At 37.9% G+C, this 20634-nt stretch overlaps 1 protein-coding gene across 2 annotated transcripts in view; it reads right to left on the minus strand.

The window, feature by feature from the left end:
• spata20 (spermatogenesis associated 20) overlaps positions 1-20634 on the minus strand; it is a 129920-nt gene that overhangs the window by 80510 nt on the left and 28776 nt on the right. For both annotated transcript variants that reach the window (XM_006635078.3, XM_015355909.2), the window contains exon 12: positions 10979-11147. In XM_006635078.3, the coding sequence (XP_006635141.3) occupies positions 10979-11147 (169 nt within the window). The remainder of the gene's footprint in view (positions 1-10978; positions 11148-20634) is intronic.

Consider the following 20634-nt stretch of genomic DNA (forward strand, 5'->3'; position numbering starts at 1 on the left):
GAAAAAATAACTGTTTTACAAATGACAGCAACTCTTTGGACCCCATATTATAGAAAACAAGATTGCATGTATTCTTAGTGGTTAAACTTATAAAGATATTAAAAGAACTACTACAGTTTATTTTACATATGAATGAAATTCTCTGAAAATGATCAAAAATAACATTATGTTTCTGAAAGCTAGACATCAGTACTCACACTCCTGAGTTACAGTCAGTGTTATAGCTCTAAAAGCTACACTTTTTGTCTATGGTTTGAAAGCCATATTTTGCATATTTATAGGTATAGGAAAGGGTGGTTTAAGCAAAGGTATTGTAAATGAAATGCTTTTTTTTCTTTTTAATAAAAGGACAACCTAGTCAGATAGATGCAACATTAAATGAAGTCTATTGATTAACGAGTTTCCTTTACAACCACCCAAACAGTAACTGGGGAATGGCCCCTAACAGTGTGAATGCATTCTGAGAGTAAACCCTTAGAGAAAACCCTTAGCATGTCTGTTATGTTTTCATTGATAGAGCATGTACCGTATGACTGAAATCTGGACTAAGACTTGAAGGAGGGACAGACTTTGCTGAAGCATCCTGTAACAGTACTAAAGTGAGTCATTAGCAGGTTTAGCATAATTTAATATTAAAATAAATAATTTTAGCATATAATGCATATGTTAGTTTGGAAATATTTATATCATACAATTTCAGAATTGCACATATTTAGGTTTGCAATGCAAACAATTACTGTAAATCAACCACAGTGCTGCTACAAAACAATGAGTTTAACAAGAAAAGCAAATACTGAATCACTCCCTGCATGTTATATTATATGTTCTGCTCTAATATGTCTTCCCTGATTATTTTTCTTAATACACTCACCATATTATTTTCACTGTTCCACCATGCATTGTCAGAAAGCTGCTTCTTCCTGGTAAGGGTAACAGCACCACACTTATTAACTTAAGTCAACATGCTACATCTTTGTAATGTGAGATGAAACCAGAAACTGTAAGAAAGTCCAAGTGACCACTGATGATCATGTAAACTCCACACAGAAGGCACAGCAGCCTGGAATCAAACTCTGGACCCAAGAGGTTTAATGCGGCATTGTTAACCACTACACCATCTTGCCACCCATTTTGACTATTAGCTATCTTTCCATAGTTTAAATGTAAAATTAATTATAACCAACATGTTGTGATAAAAAGATAATCCTTACATTAATCAAGCTGATACATAAGAAAACAGGAATCCTCTAGGATCTGATTTACCTTCTTGTGATCAGGAAGTTTCAGTCGTGATGGAAATGAAATGGAGTCCTACACTTTTGCCATTATCTACTGTTTATTCCTTTGGGGCCTTCGCTTGCATAGTGACACTTTCACATCAGAAGAGTCTCCCAGAGAGACAAGCATTTTCTGTATTACAGTAAGGAAACAGTAAGTTAATGCCAAAAATGAAAACAGATCTTGCAAATTGTGTAAAATACTGTACGATTTTGGAAACTGAGTGCTCAAAATGATTAATGAAATTGGAAATTATAGCTTCTTTAAAAACTGTCAGTTAGAATTATCAGTGTTAATGAAAGGAGTAGGTGAGAAAAGAGATGATAAAAGGCTGCTAACACTGGAAGTGAACGGGCAAGTGGAGTGATACAGTAGTCATTCCCAACATCACAATCTAAAGCTCAGACACAGCTACAGGAAAGCAGAGCTGTTCTGCAAGTCTCTCCAACAGTGTCATCATTCCTAGCGTGCTGGTGAAGGGTGTTGTCACTTTCTCTCTTTATACCGTTAGATTGCAGCAGTCACTTCCTTCACAAGAAAAGTATGCAGTTCTGGCCCAGTTTAGAAACAGTCTCAAGAATGGATTTATATTCTTGTCAAAGCAAAGAACATATTACATTACAGAATTCTACACTATGAGTGGCAGTGCCAAACCTTTCATTAAGACAGTCTTGCCACACAAACCGTTGCAGATATCAAATCTATCACATCTAAAGTATGTTAGTCAGTGAGAAGTGACGAGACTCAATGTGCATGGTTTCCTAGTACTATTCAACAGAACAAGTGCAGCTATAATGCTTTGTGATGTCCTTGAAACCTATTTCTGTCCGTGCAAACAATCCAGTAGCATATATAAATAAATGCAGTGCTTACTACAATATCCCACTTCCCCAGGCTTAGCGTATTTTTCCCTTTTCACATGTTCAAACACTGGATTCATCTACAAACTCATTGCTGAAAATCATGTCCATTAATGTTCACAGAATTCTCACCTTCCATTTCGAGGAATTAAACCATTAAGCTCGCTGTCCGCGTACAGTGCTACTTTAACTGGGAAAACTGCATCTTCTCAAGATAAAAAGTAAAACAATTCCATTACACTTTTTCTCAGTCACTAAAGTTAGAATTCTAAGCAGTTATTTATATTACTACTAACAGATAATGAAGTATTAACATGGAAACATTGTATGAAAAAAACAAGAACAAACGCAGCAATCTACTGTATTTTTTTTTTAAACGACACCTTCGAAACAGTTTTCTGGATAAATAAATTAATGTGAAAAAAGGATGAAATGCAACACATCACTATCCTTTAACCCTACGCTAAAAGGTTAATAAGTCACACTTGGTCATTTGAAAAGGCCATTTGTGCCAGCAATGCCCCAGGTCATAGTACAGAGTACACACTGGCCTTAACACCCATTTAGACACAATAATGACACAGTATTGTTCCAGCATGACAACCACAGTTCCCTTGCTATCCAGCCTGCCATCTGCCAGTGTGAGCCGGCATTAGTAAAGAGTTACTGTATGCATAGCTCTCTCAGCATAATCAGTTTACATTTGGATCTCCAAGACTATTGTACTTAACATTGGCTTAAGAGTCATTGCTCCTCTAAGAAACTGGGCCAAAAGAAATACCTTACAGGCAATTTTAATGAGTGTCAACAATTTCAAAGCCTAAGTTTATTTCTGCAAACAGCTCACATCACTTTAATCTTTCCATGTTGTGCCACTTCCTTCACGGATCTGTTTCACACAATCCCATCCAAACCAATTACATTGCACAACAAGTCAAATGAGTCACGAAACTGTGAAAATTGATTATATGCAACACAACTAGATCACTCCTGTGGAACTGCATGAAGCATATTACTGTACATTCAATATGAATACAGTAATAGCAGTAATGTGTTCTCATATAGTAAGTAACCCTCACTGCATGTTAGGAACACTTCCACTATTCAATAATGGCAGCAGCTGCAACTTAACACATGGAAAATGGCACAAGAAGCAGTTCTCATGTGTTTCCAAATTCATTCACTTCCATATAATCATTAATCCTAATGACTGCTAATGTATGCAAATAACATTATGACATACCTCCAAAGGAGATGTATTGTATAGCAAAAAACTTTCCTTGAAATGCTGTGTTCAAAACATTACACAAATGACTCCAAAGGAGACCAAAACATTGAAAGTAGCAGTTTTATGGCACTTCAAATATAACTGCTGTGACCCTGCTTTAATTCTCTAGTATTTCTTTTTCGTGTTACCTGCTACTGAAATGGTGAATAAAATCAACATTTTTTGTGCCGTCTGATCAGGATTAAAAATAACATGCAAGTCTAGCAAAATGCTTCACAAAATGTCTAACCCCTAACCCTAGGAGGGGTACTTCCAGAACATATACCAAGAACAATGCTTTACAACACTTTGGTCAAAAGTATACCTAAAAGAGCCTACTACTCCAGAACACTTAAAGTGGCAGTTTCATGGCATTTCAATGTATCGGATGTGAATCTGCTTTAATATTCCAGTATGTTTTTCATGCTACTCTCTGCTGGAATGACGAATAAAATCAAGATCTACAGGTCAGGATTATTAAAAAAATCCACGTTTACCCAACCTTATCATTTTCCTTGCGTTTAAAATACAAAACTTAAGTCAGCTTTGTCATGATCGCAAACCCCTCCTCTTAAGGGCGCTCCAGCCCTTCCTCGTTCTGCCTCATTCCCCGCACTTGTTCCTTATTCCAGCCCCTTTTCAGTTCACCCTTAAAAGCCAGACGCAGACGATAATCGGGGCTCTACATTGACTCCCGGTTCATGTGAGCCCGGGTCCTGATACGTCTGGCTCCATTATGTTTTTAACTTTCTGTTCCTGTTCCCCCCACTGGTCCCAACCCGGTTCCCATTTTTAATCTCCTGGATGTATCGCCTGGACATGGACTTATGCATGTGTGTTGCATTCCCCGTTTGGACTTCTTCAACAATCCTTGATTGTTTGCTCCAGACTCACTCCCCCTGGACACCAGAGCACCAAGGACATTCCCCCTGTTCTCCATTCCCGTCTCCTGCATGACTTTTCCCCCCGTGTTTTCTCACTACCCCAGATTGTATCGTCAGCATAGGGTCTGGAAAGAACTGTTTAGTGACAAGCTTAGCATGTAGAGAGTGTGTTTTCAAACTTTTGATTTTTGACCAGTTTGATTGACAGGCGCAAAAACTGCAAAACTGGACCAATTTAATTTATAGAGGAAGCAGCAAAACAAGACATTCCTGCATTTCCAAAGCATCCACGACCTCAGCAAATGTAAAAGTTTTACAGTATTCTAAATGTAACTGTTGTGAATCTGCTTTCATTTTCCAGTATTTCATTTTTTTTTTGCATTACCTGCTGCTGGAATAGCAAATGAATTCAACATGTTTTGTGCTGTCTACAGGTCAAAATTACAAATAACACTCAAGTGTAGCTAAACTTATGTTTTCTCTCAGGTTAAAATGCAATAAGTAAGAGAGTTTAGCATTTAGAAAGTGTCTTTTCAAACTTTTGATTTTTCACCTGTTTTGATTGACAGGTGCGCACTTCACAAAAAGTGCAAAACTGGGCCTAATTAATTTTTTGGGGGAAGAAAAAAACAACACTATTCCTGCATTTCAAATGCATCCTTGAGCGCAGCAAATGCATCATAAAATCTCCAGGTGTTGTTCAAACCCTAACCCTAACCCTAGCTCGGGCACTTCCAGAACATATCTCAAAAACTTTGCCTTAAAAGGCTGTTTTCAAAAAGTAACACAAACGTCTCCACAGTAGTCCAAAGCATTGAAAGTAAAAGTTTTACAGTATTCTAAACGTAACTGAAGAATCCAACATAAAATAATTGTCATTTTCCTTCATTCTAATATCACTGTCTAAACTACAGTATGCATATTGTAAAGCATACGTGCCTAAGGATACAAATGTATCTATTATAAAAGATGATGAGGGAATGGTGGAAGATTTCAATGATAACTTTACTCAGGTGTTAACAAGGGAGGACATTTATATAACAAGCCACAGGTAAAAAGAAAATCCCACTCAGCTCTAAATAATTTCACCATATCAGAGGGCAGTGTGTTAAAGCAACCCGGAGAATTTCAAACAAATTGCCTGGACCAGATGGTATTTACTCAAGTGTGTTCAAAGAAATGGAGAAATTATTAAGTTATTTATGAACCACTCACAAGGATATTTCATATGGCTCTTATTTCCAAAAATGGATCTACTGATAGGAAGTAAGGCAATGCACATTCATAAAATGGGGGGGCAAAACACTTCTAGGAAATTATAGAACAAACAGCCTTCCCTCAATTACATCTAAAATTATGTAGAAATCATAAGATCAAAATCAGAAGAGCTCAATGAAAACTGAACTCTAGGAGACTGTAGGAACGGAATTAGAAGAGGTCAGTCTAGTCTAACTAATCTACTTGATTTCTTTGCACACTAAACAATGTCAGGAACAAATTATATTTGTACTTTCAGAAAGCTTTTCATAAAAAAACAAGAAAAGCTATTAGGGTGATTAGAAACATATCAGTTTATAAACTTTTAGGGCCAATCCTCTTCATAATCTGTGTCATTGTTCTAATGGGTAACACAATGGGTAACACATAAGTGATACTGCAACTATTTAAAAACAGAACAAGTAATATAAAAGGACACAAATATACCTGAAGATTTGGCACATATGTTGTAAATGAAATTTAATGTGCATAATTACAAGGCAATACAGAAAGGAATCAAGAAATAAAATTGAGTTTAGACTCGCCATAGTTTTCAACAAGAAGTGTGGGGAACTAATACAATTGTCACAAAATACATGGATATGTTTAAATATGTAGAACATAAATATAGGAAAGTCAAATTTTACAATGAAATGCATTGGTTAGACCTCAATCAGAATATTGCAGTTTCAGTTAGGGAAAACTGTGGCGTACATAAATGTGACATTAGTATTTTATCGCCTTGTGATAAGCATGACTGTTTTCAGTGTAGTGGTGTTTAGGCTATAGTATATTACATGTTTTTTAATTTTTTCAGAAGATCACATTATCCATCCTTTCAATTTTTTCACCCGCCTTATCCAATATAGGGTCACAGGGCAGTTGTAGCCTATCATGGCAAGTAAAAAGGCACCAGGCAAGGTATACCTCGGATGACACACTAGTCCATCACAGGATCACAGGGCACAGACACAAACACACACATTCTCATTCCACAACCTGTTTTCCCAAAAGTCAACTAGCCTACCAGTATGTCTTTGGAGGAAACTGGTGCATCCAAAGGAAACCCATGTGAACATTGGGAGAACATGTAAACTCCATGCTAAAAATATGCCAGGAATTGAACCTGGGGTCCTAGCTCGCAATGCTTATCACTGCGCCACCACCCCATCTACTTCTAAAACTAGAAAAATATGTAAACAATTAGAGGAATATAAATTTGAAATTAGTGCATTTCATCTGAAGGCAGAAAGCAGAAAATACTTTCTCTTGCAGGCACAAACCCAGCAGTACAGATCTAAAATCAGCACAAAAATATGTAGACTTCCTTATAAATTAATCATCTTCAATCTTTAACATTCTGCTGCCTCCAAATGATTAAAACTTAAAAAAGGAGTTCCAGCAGTGGGATAAAGCAAATTAAAAGAACATCTGATAGATTTCAATTTCAAAAACAGCACATTGAGAGCCAGAAATTCCTTCTCAGATGAAAGTCTTCAGTTAGAAGTAAAGCTTTTTTTCAAATGAATCTAATTTTTACTTCTAGAACAAGTACTTTTTTGACCCTCAGAAGTGGATAAAGGCATTACAAGTTTTGGCAGTAAAATAAAAAAAACTAAAAGCAATATTCTACTGCTTTTGGGGAATATAAATTAATTATGACTGTTTTCAGAGGTGTATTCAATTTCTTTCTTGACACTCTGGCTGTTTTAATTCTGCTGCTGCCTGAAACAAAGGAATTAGAAACAGCTAGCCAACAGTTTCCATAAAATGGAATCAAATTGGAGGAATGTTTACCCAAAATATGGCTTAAATTTATGTCAGGCAAGATGAAAAGAGAAAGGTTAGATTACCAGAAACACAAGGCATTTCTGTAATGCAGCCTACAGTAGAAATGACAATGAGGGTTCTAATAAGCAGTGCTTTCTTGCATCTTACAGACTAAGCTCCCCTAATAGAAATAGCTGTTTAATGAAGAAACTGACTGAACTTCTGTCTGGTCCAAACAGTAATCAATGTGTATCATATAATTTCCACATCTGCTTTGACTCAGCTACATACATTTACTTTGAAAGTATTGCAAAAGACATCAAGTTATTATTTTTATTATTATGTACAGTTTAATTCTATTCTAGCACTCTCAACCCTTATATTGTGTATTTAAGGCTGTTAAGGTTTTGGGGTAAAGGCTATTATATTTAATCATGTTTTTCCTTGTCTTAAGAAGTGGAGAAAATGTATAGGTTTTGTGTTCTTGTGTTACTGTTGTTTTGATTTTGATAAATCAGACAGACAAGAACAGCATTAAAATTAGAAAATATTACTGGTTCATAGGCCAGGGAAGGAGTCTGAAGCAGTTAAGATATAAAACATGCCTGTGTTTGTAGCTTTTCCGGCAAAACATTTCTAAACACTGATCAGCAATCATGTTGTTTGATCGTCTCCTCACTGAACTTTTCTGTTCCAACTCATGCTGTTTCAGATACTGACTGATGCAGCCAATGAGCACTGTCAGGAGAGCTCAGGCCCACTGTCAGTCTGCCATAAACTCATGTCACATTAGATAAGCCAGGGAGTCAAAACCCATGTGTCACATATCAGCAATTTACCTGTAGGCTCTCGGCCTCTTAAAATTCGGTTTAGAAAAATGTTTTTTTTTTTCATTTGACCCCGTTTACCTCTGGAAACATTTCCAGAAATGTCAATCCTGACTGCATGCAGGGTGCTGAAATTGAAGTAATGCGCAATCCCTCGTACCAAAGCTAGGTAGGTGGCGGAGTCTCAGAATACATTCCCTCAGTCTGCTCTCAGAATTCTCCTAAACTTCATGATTCCTTCTGTCAACAACCAGCAGCAGCAATACAATGACAATGTAAGACAGTCCAGTTGAAGGAATGGCTTTCAGCCTGCCTGGGCATATTCACTTTGACAGTAGACTAATCTGTAGGCACTCAAAATTGGAACCAAAATTTCCATATTAAGACAGAAATGTTTGGGCATTCCGTCAATACATGAGTCACCCTTCCTCTGGGCAGGCTGGCTAAAGATCCTAGAGACGTCTATGCTAATGCTGCTAATGCAGCATCCAGTTTGCTCTTTAGACCCTCAGTCATGGTGTATGTTTCATGCATTCTCTGTATTCCTTAAGGATGTTGCGAGGTTAAACAGGGTGATGACCTCTTATCACACCAGATGAAGGTGCATAATAAGCAGAATCTTTTCCCAAAAGTACAGTTCAAAATATGACATTATATATTATTTATCTACAGTCTTTTCTCCACTTCTGACTATCACGGCTGTAGTGACCTATTTTAAATTTTAAATAGCTATAAAACCCACATGAACACAGACTCTTGAGGAGTGAAGTCACCCATCCCAGAACTAAACTGCACCACTAACAAATCCACTTTCCAACACAGTGTCCATTACAGTGCATATACTGCAAGTTATGCAAGAAGGGTCGAAGTCAAAGACACTTCAAATTTGATATTACCACCCAACGTGCTGACAAAAAGCTTCAGCTTTTTAAAAACGTCTCCTTTGAATCTGAATGAGAGCCATCCTACTTGGTATAAGGATTTAAAAAGTGCTGAAGTACTGTATTTTAAAAAGGCTAGAAAGAGGAAGAGGGTACCAAAGTTATGTTTACTACAAAGCCAGTAATGTAAGAAGCTGCATAATGGAAGTGTAAACCAATATATAAAAACATATACAACTCTGAGGCTGTGGCAATGCTAACTTGAGGGCATGAACCTGAAGACTCTAACAATATGAAGACACTTCTCAGAAATGACAGGCAAGATTCAGAATCTATAAGTATTACAGTCATGGTTACACAGTGCCCTCCTTATTTAGTCATACCCCCGATTATGTTAATATTGTACAAACAGAAAGAGACATCATATAATCGAAAGATTTACAGATTGGATAATGTTTTGCTTTAATCTTAGTAGTTTTACTGAGAGCTAAAAAAGTTGTATTTGTCATAAATAGTTAAGTGTATTAAACATAAGAGTCACATTTATTCACATTCCTGTAGTTAGCATTTTGTAAATCCTCCTCTGGCATAGAATACATTGAAAACATGCCTCCTGTAGTGTGCTGAAGTACAGACACTCTTGTGGGGAGATTTGTGACCATTCCTCCTGGCATTATTGGTCTCAGCCCTTCCGAACCTTTGATTTCTGTTTGTGATCTGCCTTCTTGAGTTCAAACCATAAAAATTCAGCTGAGGTCGAGAGACTGGGAAGGCCAGTCAAGAACATTTATTCTGTGTAAAGTTAACCATTTCCTTGTCAATTTGGATCAGTTTCATGCCAGAATATCCATTTCAGCCATGCTTGAACTTCTTTGCAAAGGGAAGCCGGTGTTTGGCCAAAATATATCGGTATGTGTTGAATATTGTATTATGAATAAATCAGGAGGGCAGTATAAATGACAACTCACTAATAGTGAGGTTGAACTAGCCACCAAACTCCGATGCTAATTAAAAATCTTCTCAAACAGACCAATCAGAAATTTCAAAAAGAGTAAAAATGGAATTTGTTAGCATTCCTCACACTGTCTGGGAACAGTAAACTGAAAGCTGTGCAGCTGAAATTAATTTTGTCATCTTGTCAATGGTTGATCAGATCAACACCTGTAGGGAATTAAAATGTATGGATTTTTTATCTCAAAAGCTCCCCAATTTGAATGCACAATTCCATCATAACATTGAGTTTCTGTTACATCTTATTATACCACTTCCAAGTTCTACAAACCTCTGTGTTAAAAGGGAAATATGAGAATTGTACAGCTCTACACAATTACTTTATCAAAGTAACATCACTCTCTTAGACCTTTTCTTTCTTTTTTTACATAGCACAAGAAGGGCAAAATTTTAGAATAAGTTGCCTATTCTACTAATAGCAGCACTAACTGCAGCAATTGTGGACACAAACATATGAGAAAAAACAGTGTGTTCAAACAGATTTACTGCCATAAATACTGTATATCAAAACCACTGACTTTGTTGATTTGTTTCTAAAAGTTAAACTTAGTTTTAATGAATCCCATTTTATTCAGTGGCACTCAGTTGAATTCCAAGAATGTAATGATGCTCCATGCTGAACTTCATTTCTAAGTCAATTCCTCTCGCGAAAATTAGAAATCCATCCTAACAGTCACTTAATTGAGTTTTGTGCTACAATGAGCTACTAAGCCTATTTCTGCAAAGAAAACTTGCAACATAATTAGGAAAGGCATTTTGCCAATTGAAAGGTGCCTATGTAAACTGAATGTTATTCTAAAAAAATAACAAAGGACTGAAAATGTTAAATAAAAGTGAATAATACTCCAGCGGTCATCCACTTCAGCCTGGGTAAATCTTGCCCATCCGGAAGACTTTAAGTTCAATAGTTTCTCAATACAGAGCAAGCTGGTGTCTCACTTACGTCTGCTCTACCTCTGTGCCTTCCCCTTTGTAGCACGACCGCAGAATCCTCCTGTCAACTGGGTTCCACAGGTGGTCCTTTAGGAACTGTGCTGATTGTTCCGCTCGCTCCACAAATGCCTTCTCTCCCAGAACTGCCCCCACCCGGGAAAAACCTGAGATCATCAGGCCTGAAACAAAAGGACAGCAGCAACAACATGAACAAGTTATCCCGAATACCACAATTTCTTCTAAACCTACAGTATATAAAGAGTTACCATATTGGTTCCAAAAGTGAAACATTTAGATAGCCTTAACACCAGTGAAACATTAGTACAGTGCAGCACATAGTGCTGGGCTCTCTTCTTCAGGCCCCAGAATTCAAGGCAGTTTTAGGCCATTGCCAACCCAGGGCTTCTCCCAGTGGAGAATGATGATGATAACAAGAAAATGTGAGTTGCCTTAAACCAGTTATAGATTGGTTGCTAACGCCTGTGCAGAATCAGGATACACCCTGGATGGGATGCCAGTCCTTTGCTGTGCACACACAGGCACAGACACACACTATCACAGGGCCCATTTTCCCTTTAGCCAATTAACCAACCAATGTCTATGGACTGTGGGATGAAACCGGAGCACCAGGAGGAAACCCACATGAACACAGGGACTACACAGAAACTCCACACAGACAGCACCCCAGAAACTGAACCAAGGCCCAAGAACTACAAACCAGTGCATCACCGTGCTGCCATGACTCAATAATGCCTCAATATACATGAGAAAACCTTTAGGTTTGCCAGTTTAAACAATTACATTTGATAACAGAGCTTGACAATCCCAATTTCACACAGAAGAGTATTTCACAGACAACGTGCATAGGAGGAGAAGTCACAGTTCACAGTCTCATTGATGGGATGGACAATTAATGAGAACTGAGAGTGCAGCTATGGGTGCACTTTGTCAGCAGGTCATAAATATAAGTGTGATAAATTCCCTTAAGACCAAGAGTCAAGAAGACTATTTTGAAGTCTACACTGTATGCTGTCAACATGCTGAGCACAGGGCTCAATAATTAAATACTGTAAGCCCAGAGTTTTCTCAGAACATTGGTAGCAATGCTTGAACTGTTTGATTTTCACAGATAATGTAGAATAAAACTATAAACACTGTGTATCTGCATCCAAAGTTTAGTATCTGCTAGATACTTAAGCAGACAATTTCATTTCAGGTTTTGCTTGCAAGTAGATCTGTATATCATCAGGTGAAGGTGCAATTCACACAATGGCATTAAAAAATGTAGGTAATCATGAGCTAAGTAAAAGTAAATTAAAGTAATTAAATTAAACTTGGAGTTTTCTTGGACATACATCATCAATAACAAAGACATGAAAACTTCCACATTCACAGACAGAAAGACTTTACTCTTCCTTAAATCTGATTCCAAGTAAGTAGTGTCTTGATCACCAGCAGGGTGTATGATATGAAAGGATTTCATTCTAATCAACACCTTTCTGTATCTACTTCACAGAGCTTTATAATTAAGCTTATTTGCCCCATCTCCAACTTACCCATTCTTGCATAAATTCTAGAACACGTTGTCACATTTCAGTCACATAACCACCTCATGTCAAATAACCTTTTCCAACCCCTTTTCTTTTACGCTTAAATTTTGTACACTTGACAATTTAAATGACAAATACATAATGGCTTCTTTAATGTCTGCCACTTCATATACTTTAAAGATTACTTAGCTATACCTGAGAATTTCTTTCCCCTCAGCAAGTCTTTTCTCTCAGAGCATTGGTAGCTCCTTCTTTTCTTAAAGTTTTTTGTGTATCATGAGTAACAGTTTATTTTCCAAAGGTTTAACAGATATAATAATCTTTACTGCTACACATGAAGACTGGAACGAAAGTGATATTTTGTAAGAGGTTAAACTGTTTTATTTTGGGCAAAAAACAACTATCCAGTTAGACCTCAGGTACGCCTCAGAAGACTCAATTAATGGCACCAGGTACTGTATCTCAAGACCTCACTCAAGCTTTTCTCTTATCTGCAGGAGTGGATCAGACATTATTAAAACATACTGTTAACACTGCTAAAGACGAGAGAAAGATGTTTTAAAACAGTGATTAATGGATAATTAAAAATCAGAACTTTTACTTGCAGTCATAATTTGATTAAGAGTAAAAAGCTGTCACAAATGTCAACAGCGTACATTAGTAAAACCAAACTCCTTACTGTTCTGTTCATCAGGATTGCCATTTCTTTGTACTCTGTGAATGTTGTAAAAAATTATTAAAAATGCCATTTGAGTGGGGAGCTGTGTCAGCATGCATCAACTGCAAAGGAATAAGGTTAATTCCATGATGAAAAATAGAAAGGAGAAATTATGTTTCAGCTTCTGGGCCTTTTCATGTGTGAGGGAGAGTGTAAAATAGAAGAAGTACATTGAACAAGTCAATAAAGGACACAGTAGGTGAGAATGGTATGAAACAGGTGAGAAAGAGTATGCACAGAAAGGGGAGAGAGGTGTAAAAAGACAAAATCTATAAATGCAGAGGATTTAAAAAGAAATTAGTCTATTGTTGAGAGAAGGGGGAAGGTGACAATCATGTTTCAAGATAATTTCTGAGTACGCTTTTTTCTTGAATAGATATTCTGAAATCTCCATAAAAGGACAGTAGTCAATTCGGGAAAACACAAATGTGTTGATCAGCTTTTCAGCCACATTTAGTGATAACTTAGTGTGTAGTCTAGCGATATTTCTGAGGTGGAAAAAAGATGTCCTGACAATATGCTCCACGTTGGTCGAATGTTTAGCCAGAATCGCATATCACCCGAAGGGTTTTCAATGTAGACTGAAGCTCAAGTACAGAACCATCTACAGATAGAGTTACAGGAATGGCTTTACAAAGTTGGTGGGGATGCCAGTAAGCATGACGTTAGTCTTGTCACAGTTAAGATTAAGGAAATTTTAGTTTTTTTGTCAGAGATGCAATTAGATAGAACAGAGACAGCCACATCAGTGTCAGGTTTGGTATGGATGTATATTTGAGTATCTTCAGTGTAGAAATGATAGTTGAGGCCATGTGATCTTAAAACCTGACCAAGCAGAAACATGTAAATGCTGAAGAGAAAGGGGCCCAGTATTAAGCCCTGAGGAACACCAGACTGAACAAGACCAATTTCAGACCTACAGTATACCCATTAAGAAAGACAAAGTGACAGCGATCAGTGAGGTAAGACTTGAACCATTTGAGAACTGTGTCAGAAAATCCAAACACAGTCTCAAGACGAGAAAGTAAGATGTCATGGTCAACAGTGTCAAAAGCAGCACTGAGAACAAGAAGGATGAGTATAGACGAAGCTATTAGAAGATCGTTAGTGACTGTGAACAGGGCAGTTTCTATGCTGTGAAGTTGATGGAAGCCGGATTGGAGGGGTTGGAAAAGGTTATTTGACATGAGGTGGTTATGTAACTGAAATGTGACAACGCGTTCTAGAATTTATGCAAGAAAGGGTAAGTTGGAGATGGGGCGAAAATTGCTTAGATTGTCGAGAGCCATGTTAGGCTTTTTTTGGCATGGGGTAATGGCAGCAGTTTTGAGGACCATTGGTACAACGCCAAAATGATTCATTTATAATATTGAGGACAATGGGACAGAGAGAAGAGAAACAGCGCCGAAATAAAGTGGTTTATTGAGGGATGCTGAGTCAAGAAGAGAGAAGTTGGAGAGAAGGGAACCAGAAAAGTTGAATAAGGAGGGAGGAGTTATGGAAATTATATGCATAGTGGAGAGAATGTGATGCCAGATATTGTTGATTTTTGGAGGTAAAGAAATCTAAGAATGTGTTGCAAAATTGAGATAAGGCAGGTAATCTGGTGGGGTGGTTTGGATTTAGCAAACTGTTGATGGTGGAGAAAAGATGTCTGGGGTTGTTATGGTAATTTTCAATGATGTGAGAGAAGTAGGTGGATCTAGCAGTCTCTATTGTAACCTTATATTCAGACAAGTAATCTCTCCAAGCCTGATAATGTACATTTAGGCCAGAAAGACACCACCTACACTCAAGTTTGCAGGAAAAGGTTATGGTCATCTCGACGATGACAGGCAAATTTTGTTAAAGCAAGGCGGGAACAGTGGCCAACAGGACTGGGAGATGAAAGCAGCTAGCATGGCTGATACAAACAGGATGGTTGCGTCGCTGCATGCAATTACAGGCAATTCATTGTGAACTGTACCAATGGTCCCGTGCTTGTAAAAGCAACTGGCTGAATAGAGACAGAGCTGATCTGGGACTGACAGGGAATCTTTCGGGCAAGATTCAGGACACGTTTCCTTCTAAGACACAGGTTAGGATTGCCGAGCACACTACCTACTGTAGGTCGGTAGGTATCTCAATGACAGAGCACCAGACCAGATTCGTACTCTTTTTTTGGAGGGAGGATGCCTCCATTTTCTGTGGAGACAGAGGGCTGCGAGCTCTAGCTCACCAGGTCATAAGGGCAGAAATACAGAATAGCAGAAAGAAAGAGACTTTAGGAATTATGGGTTATAGTTATTTTGCTATTGTTTTACACAAAGTGGCTTATAAAGGTTACAATTACTAGTAACACTTAAGGATTGTAAATGCCATTTTATTAAATCTATACTAGAATGACAAAACATGATATTAAAACCCTTTACCTCAGTACAGCCCCAACCCAAGGCTTATATGGAGAAGGTCAATTGTTCTATCTATTATACTTTATACATTTTATGCATTGGCATTATAACATTATCTTTCCATAGTAAAGTCATGTTATGTCATTTACCAAACCACTTTATACCATACGATGTCACGGGAAACCAGAGCCTACTCGGCAAGCAACGAGCGCAAGGCAGGGTACACCCTGGACGGGGCGCCAGTCCATCACATGGCAAGTGCAAACCAATCATACATGGGGACTATTTGGAGGCCACAGAAAAGGCTGAGAGGGGGAAATTTGGCCCGAAACCCGGGATAACTCCCTACTCTTATCAAGAAATACCTGGGGATATTTAATGACCACTCAGAATCAGGACCTCAGATTAACGTCTCATCCGAAAGACAGCACCCACTACAGTATAGTGTACCCGCCACTATACTGGGGCATTAGGACCCACACAGAGCACAGGGTGGGCGCCCCCCGCTGGTCCCACTGACACCACTTCCAGCAGCAACCATAGCATCCCAGGAGATCTCCCATCTAAGTACTGACCAGGCTCAATCCTGCTTAACTTCAGTGGGTAGCCATTGGAGAGCTGTAGGGTGATATGGCTGCTGGCATTCTATTGTAAAGTGTAATTTTAACACCCCTAAAGTAAGACCCAAATATTTATAAGTTACATAAAAATGATTGAATTTATTTCTATAGTTGCTGTGGCAGAGAAATGCTTTGCACAGGGGTACATCAGTAGTGTCCTTACTTGGGACTTGAACCCATGATCAGAATCTTAGAGCCCTAACCATTGCACGAGACTGCAGAACATAAATTAAAGTGAAGAAAAGAGCTCAATATCAAAAAGAAAACAGGAACATATTTGCAGAATATATCCATTGGAGAGCTAAACCTAGGTTAAAAATCAGCACTCATAGGTAATTTTATCAATTTCTCATATTTAATGGGTGGGAAAAAGAGAAGTTGAAAACATGATCAGAGATGTCAAGAGAGAACAAGAAAAGAAAATTGGTTCTAAGTGCAAAATTAATCACAAAGCATTTCTGATGATTAGACTACAGAAAAGCGGCAAGAGTAAAAGAAATTAAGACACGGAAATCGATAGATCATACATGGTATAAAGACAAATGCAAGTAGAAAAAATCTGCAGAAATAATTGAAGTCCTGAAAGGAACTGAAAAAGTCCATGCAAACAACTGAACACTACAGACATCAGGACCAAAGAATACAAAAAGTAAATGGAAAGAAAGCAAGACGTTTGCTGGTTTGATAAGGCTGCAGATGAGATGGGGAAATTTCATTAGTAAGGAGGGTCAAACATTCTCTACTAGTTAAAAACAGACACTTCTGAAAAGACTCTCATCATGCTGTTATAGCAATCTTCTGGGAAAAAAGTAAAGTTATTCAGATTCAGAAAGAAAGTATTAGAGCCTATAACAGCTTTTTAAAAAGAATCAAACAAAGGTTTAAATTGCATGTACACATTCTTGTCTGTGTCCGTCATTTTTTATATGCAATTTAATGAATAGTTCAATCTAATTTCAGTTAAGAAATCGTTTAATAATTTCCATTTTGAAAGGAGGGCTTCGTTTTAAAGAGGATTTAAAATACCTCTGTTCCTATGGAGCCAGTGAGTGACATTGAAATATCTATAGTTGAGCAGTGAAGGTGAAAAAGGTGTGTCACAGACCACATTCGCAGGAACTTTCGGTATGAGAGGAGCACTGCTGCTGCACAGTCACGTCAAGAGCCCACTGCTGGGAAGTTAATTAATGTTACTGGACACAAAATGTCATATTGCTCATTAGCGGCCAGGCTGCATAGGATGCAGGTTATGCCAACTCTCACCAGCAAACCACTAGCTGGTGTTAAAGTGTGTTGGCAGGTGTAGTACAGGCTCTAGTCCTGGACATGCTACTTCTTTTTCTCCATGTGGATATTGCAACTCCTAGAGACGAGGTCTTATTTGACTTGCCAACTAACATCGCTAAAACATCCCTGGGGTTTCTACAACTTTATTTCCCTCTCCCCTTACATACACCGCCACTGCCAGTATCAACAGCTGTGAGCTGTTTTTGGATATTGTGTGCGTTTCTTTTTCCTTTCAGAGTGTCATGACAGGGATTTCACAGTCAAAATCACGGATTACTGCATCTAATGAGCATGGAATTTAAATTTTGTAAAGCACTATTACCCAATGCAATAACAGCCTAACGTCTGAAAATGCATATGGGTGTGTTTAAATTACATTTTAAATTTTAATTATAACTGCATATATATATATAACCTCATACATATTACTTGCAAATCAATATTGGTCTCAGATGAAAATTAACCTCATTTAAATTATAGGTAGAAGATTTGCATATGCCAAGCACAATTAGGAACTGGGACAAGTAGAGATTGCTATCTTTGCATGACACAATAATTCAACAAACATTTTTAATTACAAAAGATTTTCCTCAGGAGAAATTAGTCGAAGCATTTATTCTAACCTGCTTCAATATCACATCAGATTTTATGAGGATGGAGAAGCTATAATAATGCATCATACATGACTGTAAGTGCTTGTGATTAAATTAAGTCCCTTTTGAAGAATTAATGACAAAACAAATGCTGATCACCAGTGTCTAGTCTTTACTGAAGATTTTCACAAAGCATAGCAGATAACTGTGTGAAGCATGTAAGCACTAATATGAACCACAGATAGAGCCAATGTTGCTGAGATACTGTAGTGACTCAAAGACTGAGCTTTTATGGTTCCCCACTCATTGACAAAATATCACAACAAAGTTGACACACAATGCAAGGTTGTTTCCCTTTAGGAATCTCTATTTAAGCTCTATAACAAAATTCTTGCATATCGTACTATACTTTTCTTTGTTAACCAACAATCACTGACATCCATGAAGGAGGACATGGTTTCCCACATAATACACCAGACAGGAAGAAGTCTTGGCAGGCAAAGGAGCAGCTGAATCCACTGAACGCGCACGCTTCAGCAGCTCACAGAAATACTGCTTGCAGCATGGGCAGAGAAATGCTGTTTGATTTTTTTTGCTTAAAGTCCTCCAGTCTTTCAGAAAGAGGACTGCTTTACTGTTTATGACTTTTCTGTGTTGGAGTCAATGTGGGGTGCTTTGAATTACTTTTGCAGAAAGAACATGGGTGGACATTGTTCTGTATTTAGGGAACAACCAGTGTCATGGTATAGTCTTACAGCTGTCTTTAGGTTCTTCTCAGGATCGAAATATCGGATGTTTATCATTTCCATTTAGGCTAGCTCTGGTAGCCGTCATTGCCCAAAAACAACACTTTCCTGTGTTAATGTGCTAAATATGGGACTGACAATACACAAAATAACAGTAAGACCGTCTTACCAAGAATATTGGTAAGACCGATACCATTGATAATTTTTCCCAAATCTGTACATACTTTAGTTTGCACAGGACTACCCAATTATTTTCCCCCATAAGGCATGACCTGCTGATGAACCAAATATAGCACAGACTAGATTACTAATGAGGATATTTTTCCTCAAAAGTATAACATTTTAAAAAAGTATTCAAACCCTAACAAAACTTTCAGATTTTGTTGCTTTAAATCATTTGGTCTGGCCCTGCCAAGGCAACCGCAGGCGTAGAGACTGGCGATAATTCGATAACGATAATTATCGCAATATAATTTTCCCCTATATAATTTTAACAAAAGTTCGATAAATGTTAATGCTTTACGCATGATACACGCATGCGCACTAAATACTGCGCGAGTGCGCGTGCGTATTGCATACGGGCAGCTAACAGATTTGTTTAATGTTTCTGCTGTTTGGCAAGTGTTGTGTTCTTAAAATAAAGAGTTGTTAAATTCACCAATTAACTGTCTGGTTTCTTCAACTTTCACTCAGGAGAAAAAAATCTGCCTTTAAACTTGAAAGAAATAATGATTTGACATTTATCTTGATAATTATCAATATCGACTGATATGAATTTTTTTTTTGTGATAATGTTTTTGGCCATATCGCCCAGCCCTACGCAGGTGGGACTTGAAATTCAATAAATCTAGGAGCTTTTTTCATAGCAACATAAATTTATATTAAGTGAATCATAAAAATAACGTAAATTTTGAGGGACAAGCAAGGAACGTCCATTACGGGATAGACAGGACACATACGAGTACATAACGGGACAGACACGCATGCTTATTGCCGGCTGCCCGCGGCCCGTCTGCCTGTATTGCGGTGACTCAGATGACAGTCAGTGCCAGGCAGGCTGGGAGTGTATACGTTACGAAAGTGTTAACACACTGTGTTTTACGAACTGCGGGATGAAGTCAAGCAGTTCATGGAGGTGAAGGGAAAACCTGTCAAGGAACTCAATGATAGCTAGTGGTTGTTTGATCGACTGCGCTCCAGATTGACCGACGCAAACCTGGAAAAGCAGTTGCGAGTAGCAACATCATCAATACCAGCTAACATCACATGCATCACCAAAGAGAGGCAGTTCCAGCCATCACATTAGGGGTGAGTTAATTAAATGTTTGACCAAATATAGCAGTCTAATTTTTAAATTGATAATTTTGTATGGCCCGCGAATGATGTTATAAATATCCAAATGGCCCTTGGCAGAAAAAAGATTCCCCACCCCTACTTTAAAGCATCAGTCAACCCTTTTTGAAGTAGTAATTCATATTTGATAAGGAACACATAAGGGTTTTTTCCATGCTGAAAAGAAGAATGAAGAAAGACAAAATTTAGTTTGAGCCTTCTTCAGGTGTCACACTCCTAATTTAATACTGTATATTCATATGTACAGCACACAGTCTTCTCCACACATTCAAACCAAAGCAAGAAACAGCCAGTAAGATGCAAATAGACTTTGAAAGAGATATAGAGTTCAGTGTCTGGTATATGAGAAAATATCCATGAGTCAAGAATGACCTAGTCACTCCACTAACTGGGCTTGTATGGAACTAAA

This window comes from Lepisosteus oculatus, chromosome 9, assembly GCF_040954835.1.
Source record: "Lepisosteus oculatus isolate fLepOcu1 chromosome 9, fLepOcu1.hap2, whole genome shotgun sequence".
Lineage (NCBI taxonomy): Eukaryota > Metazoa > Chordata > Actinopteri > Semionotiformes > Lepisosteidae > Lepisosteus > Lepisosteus oculatus.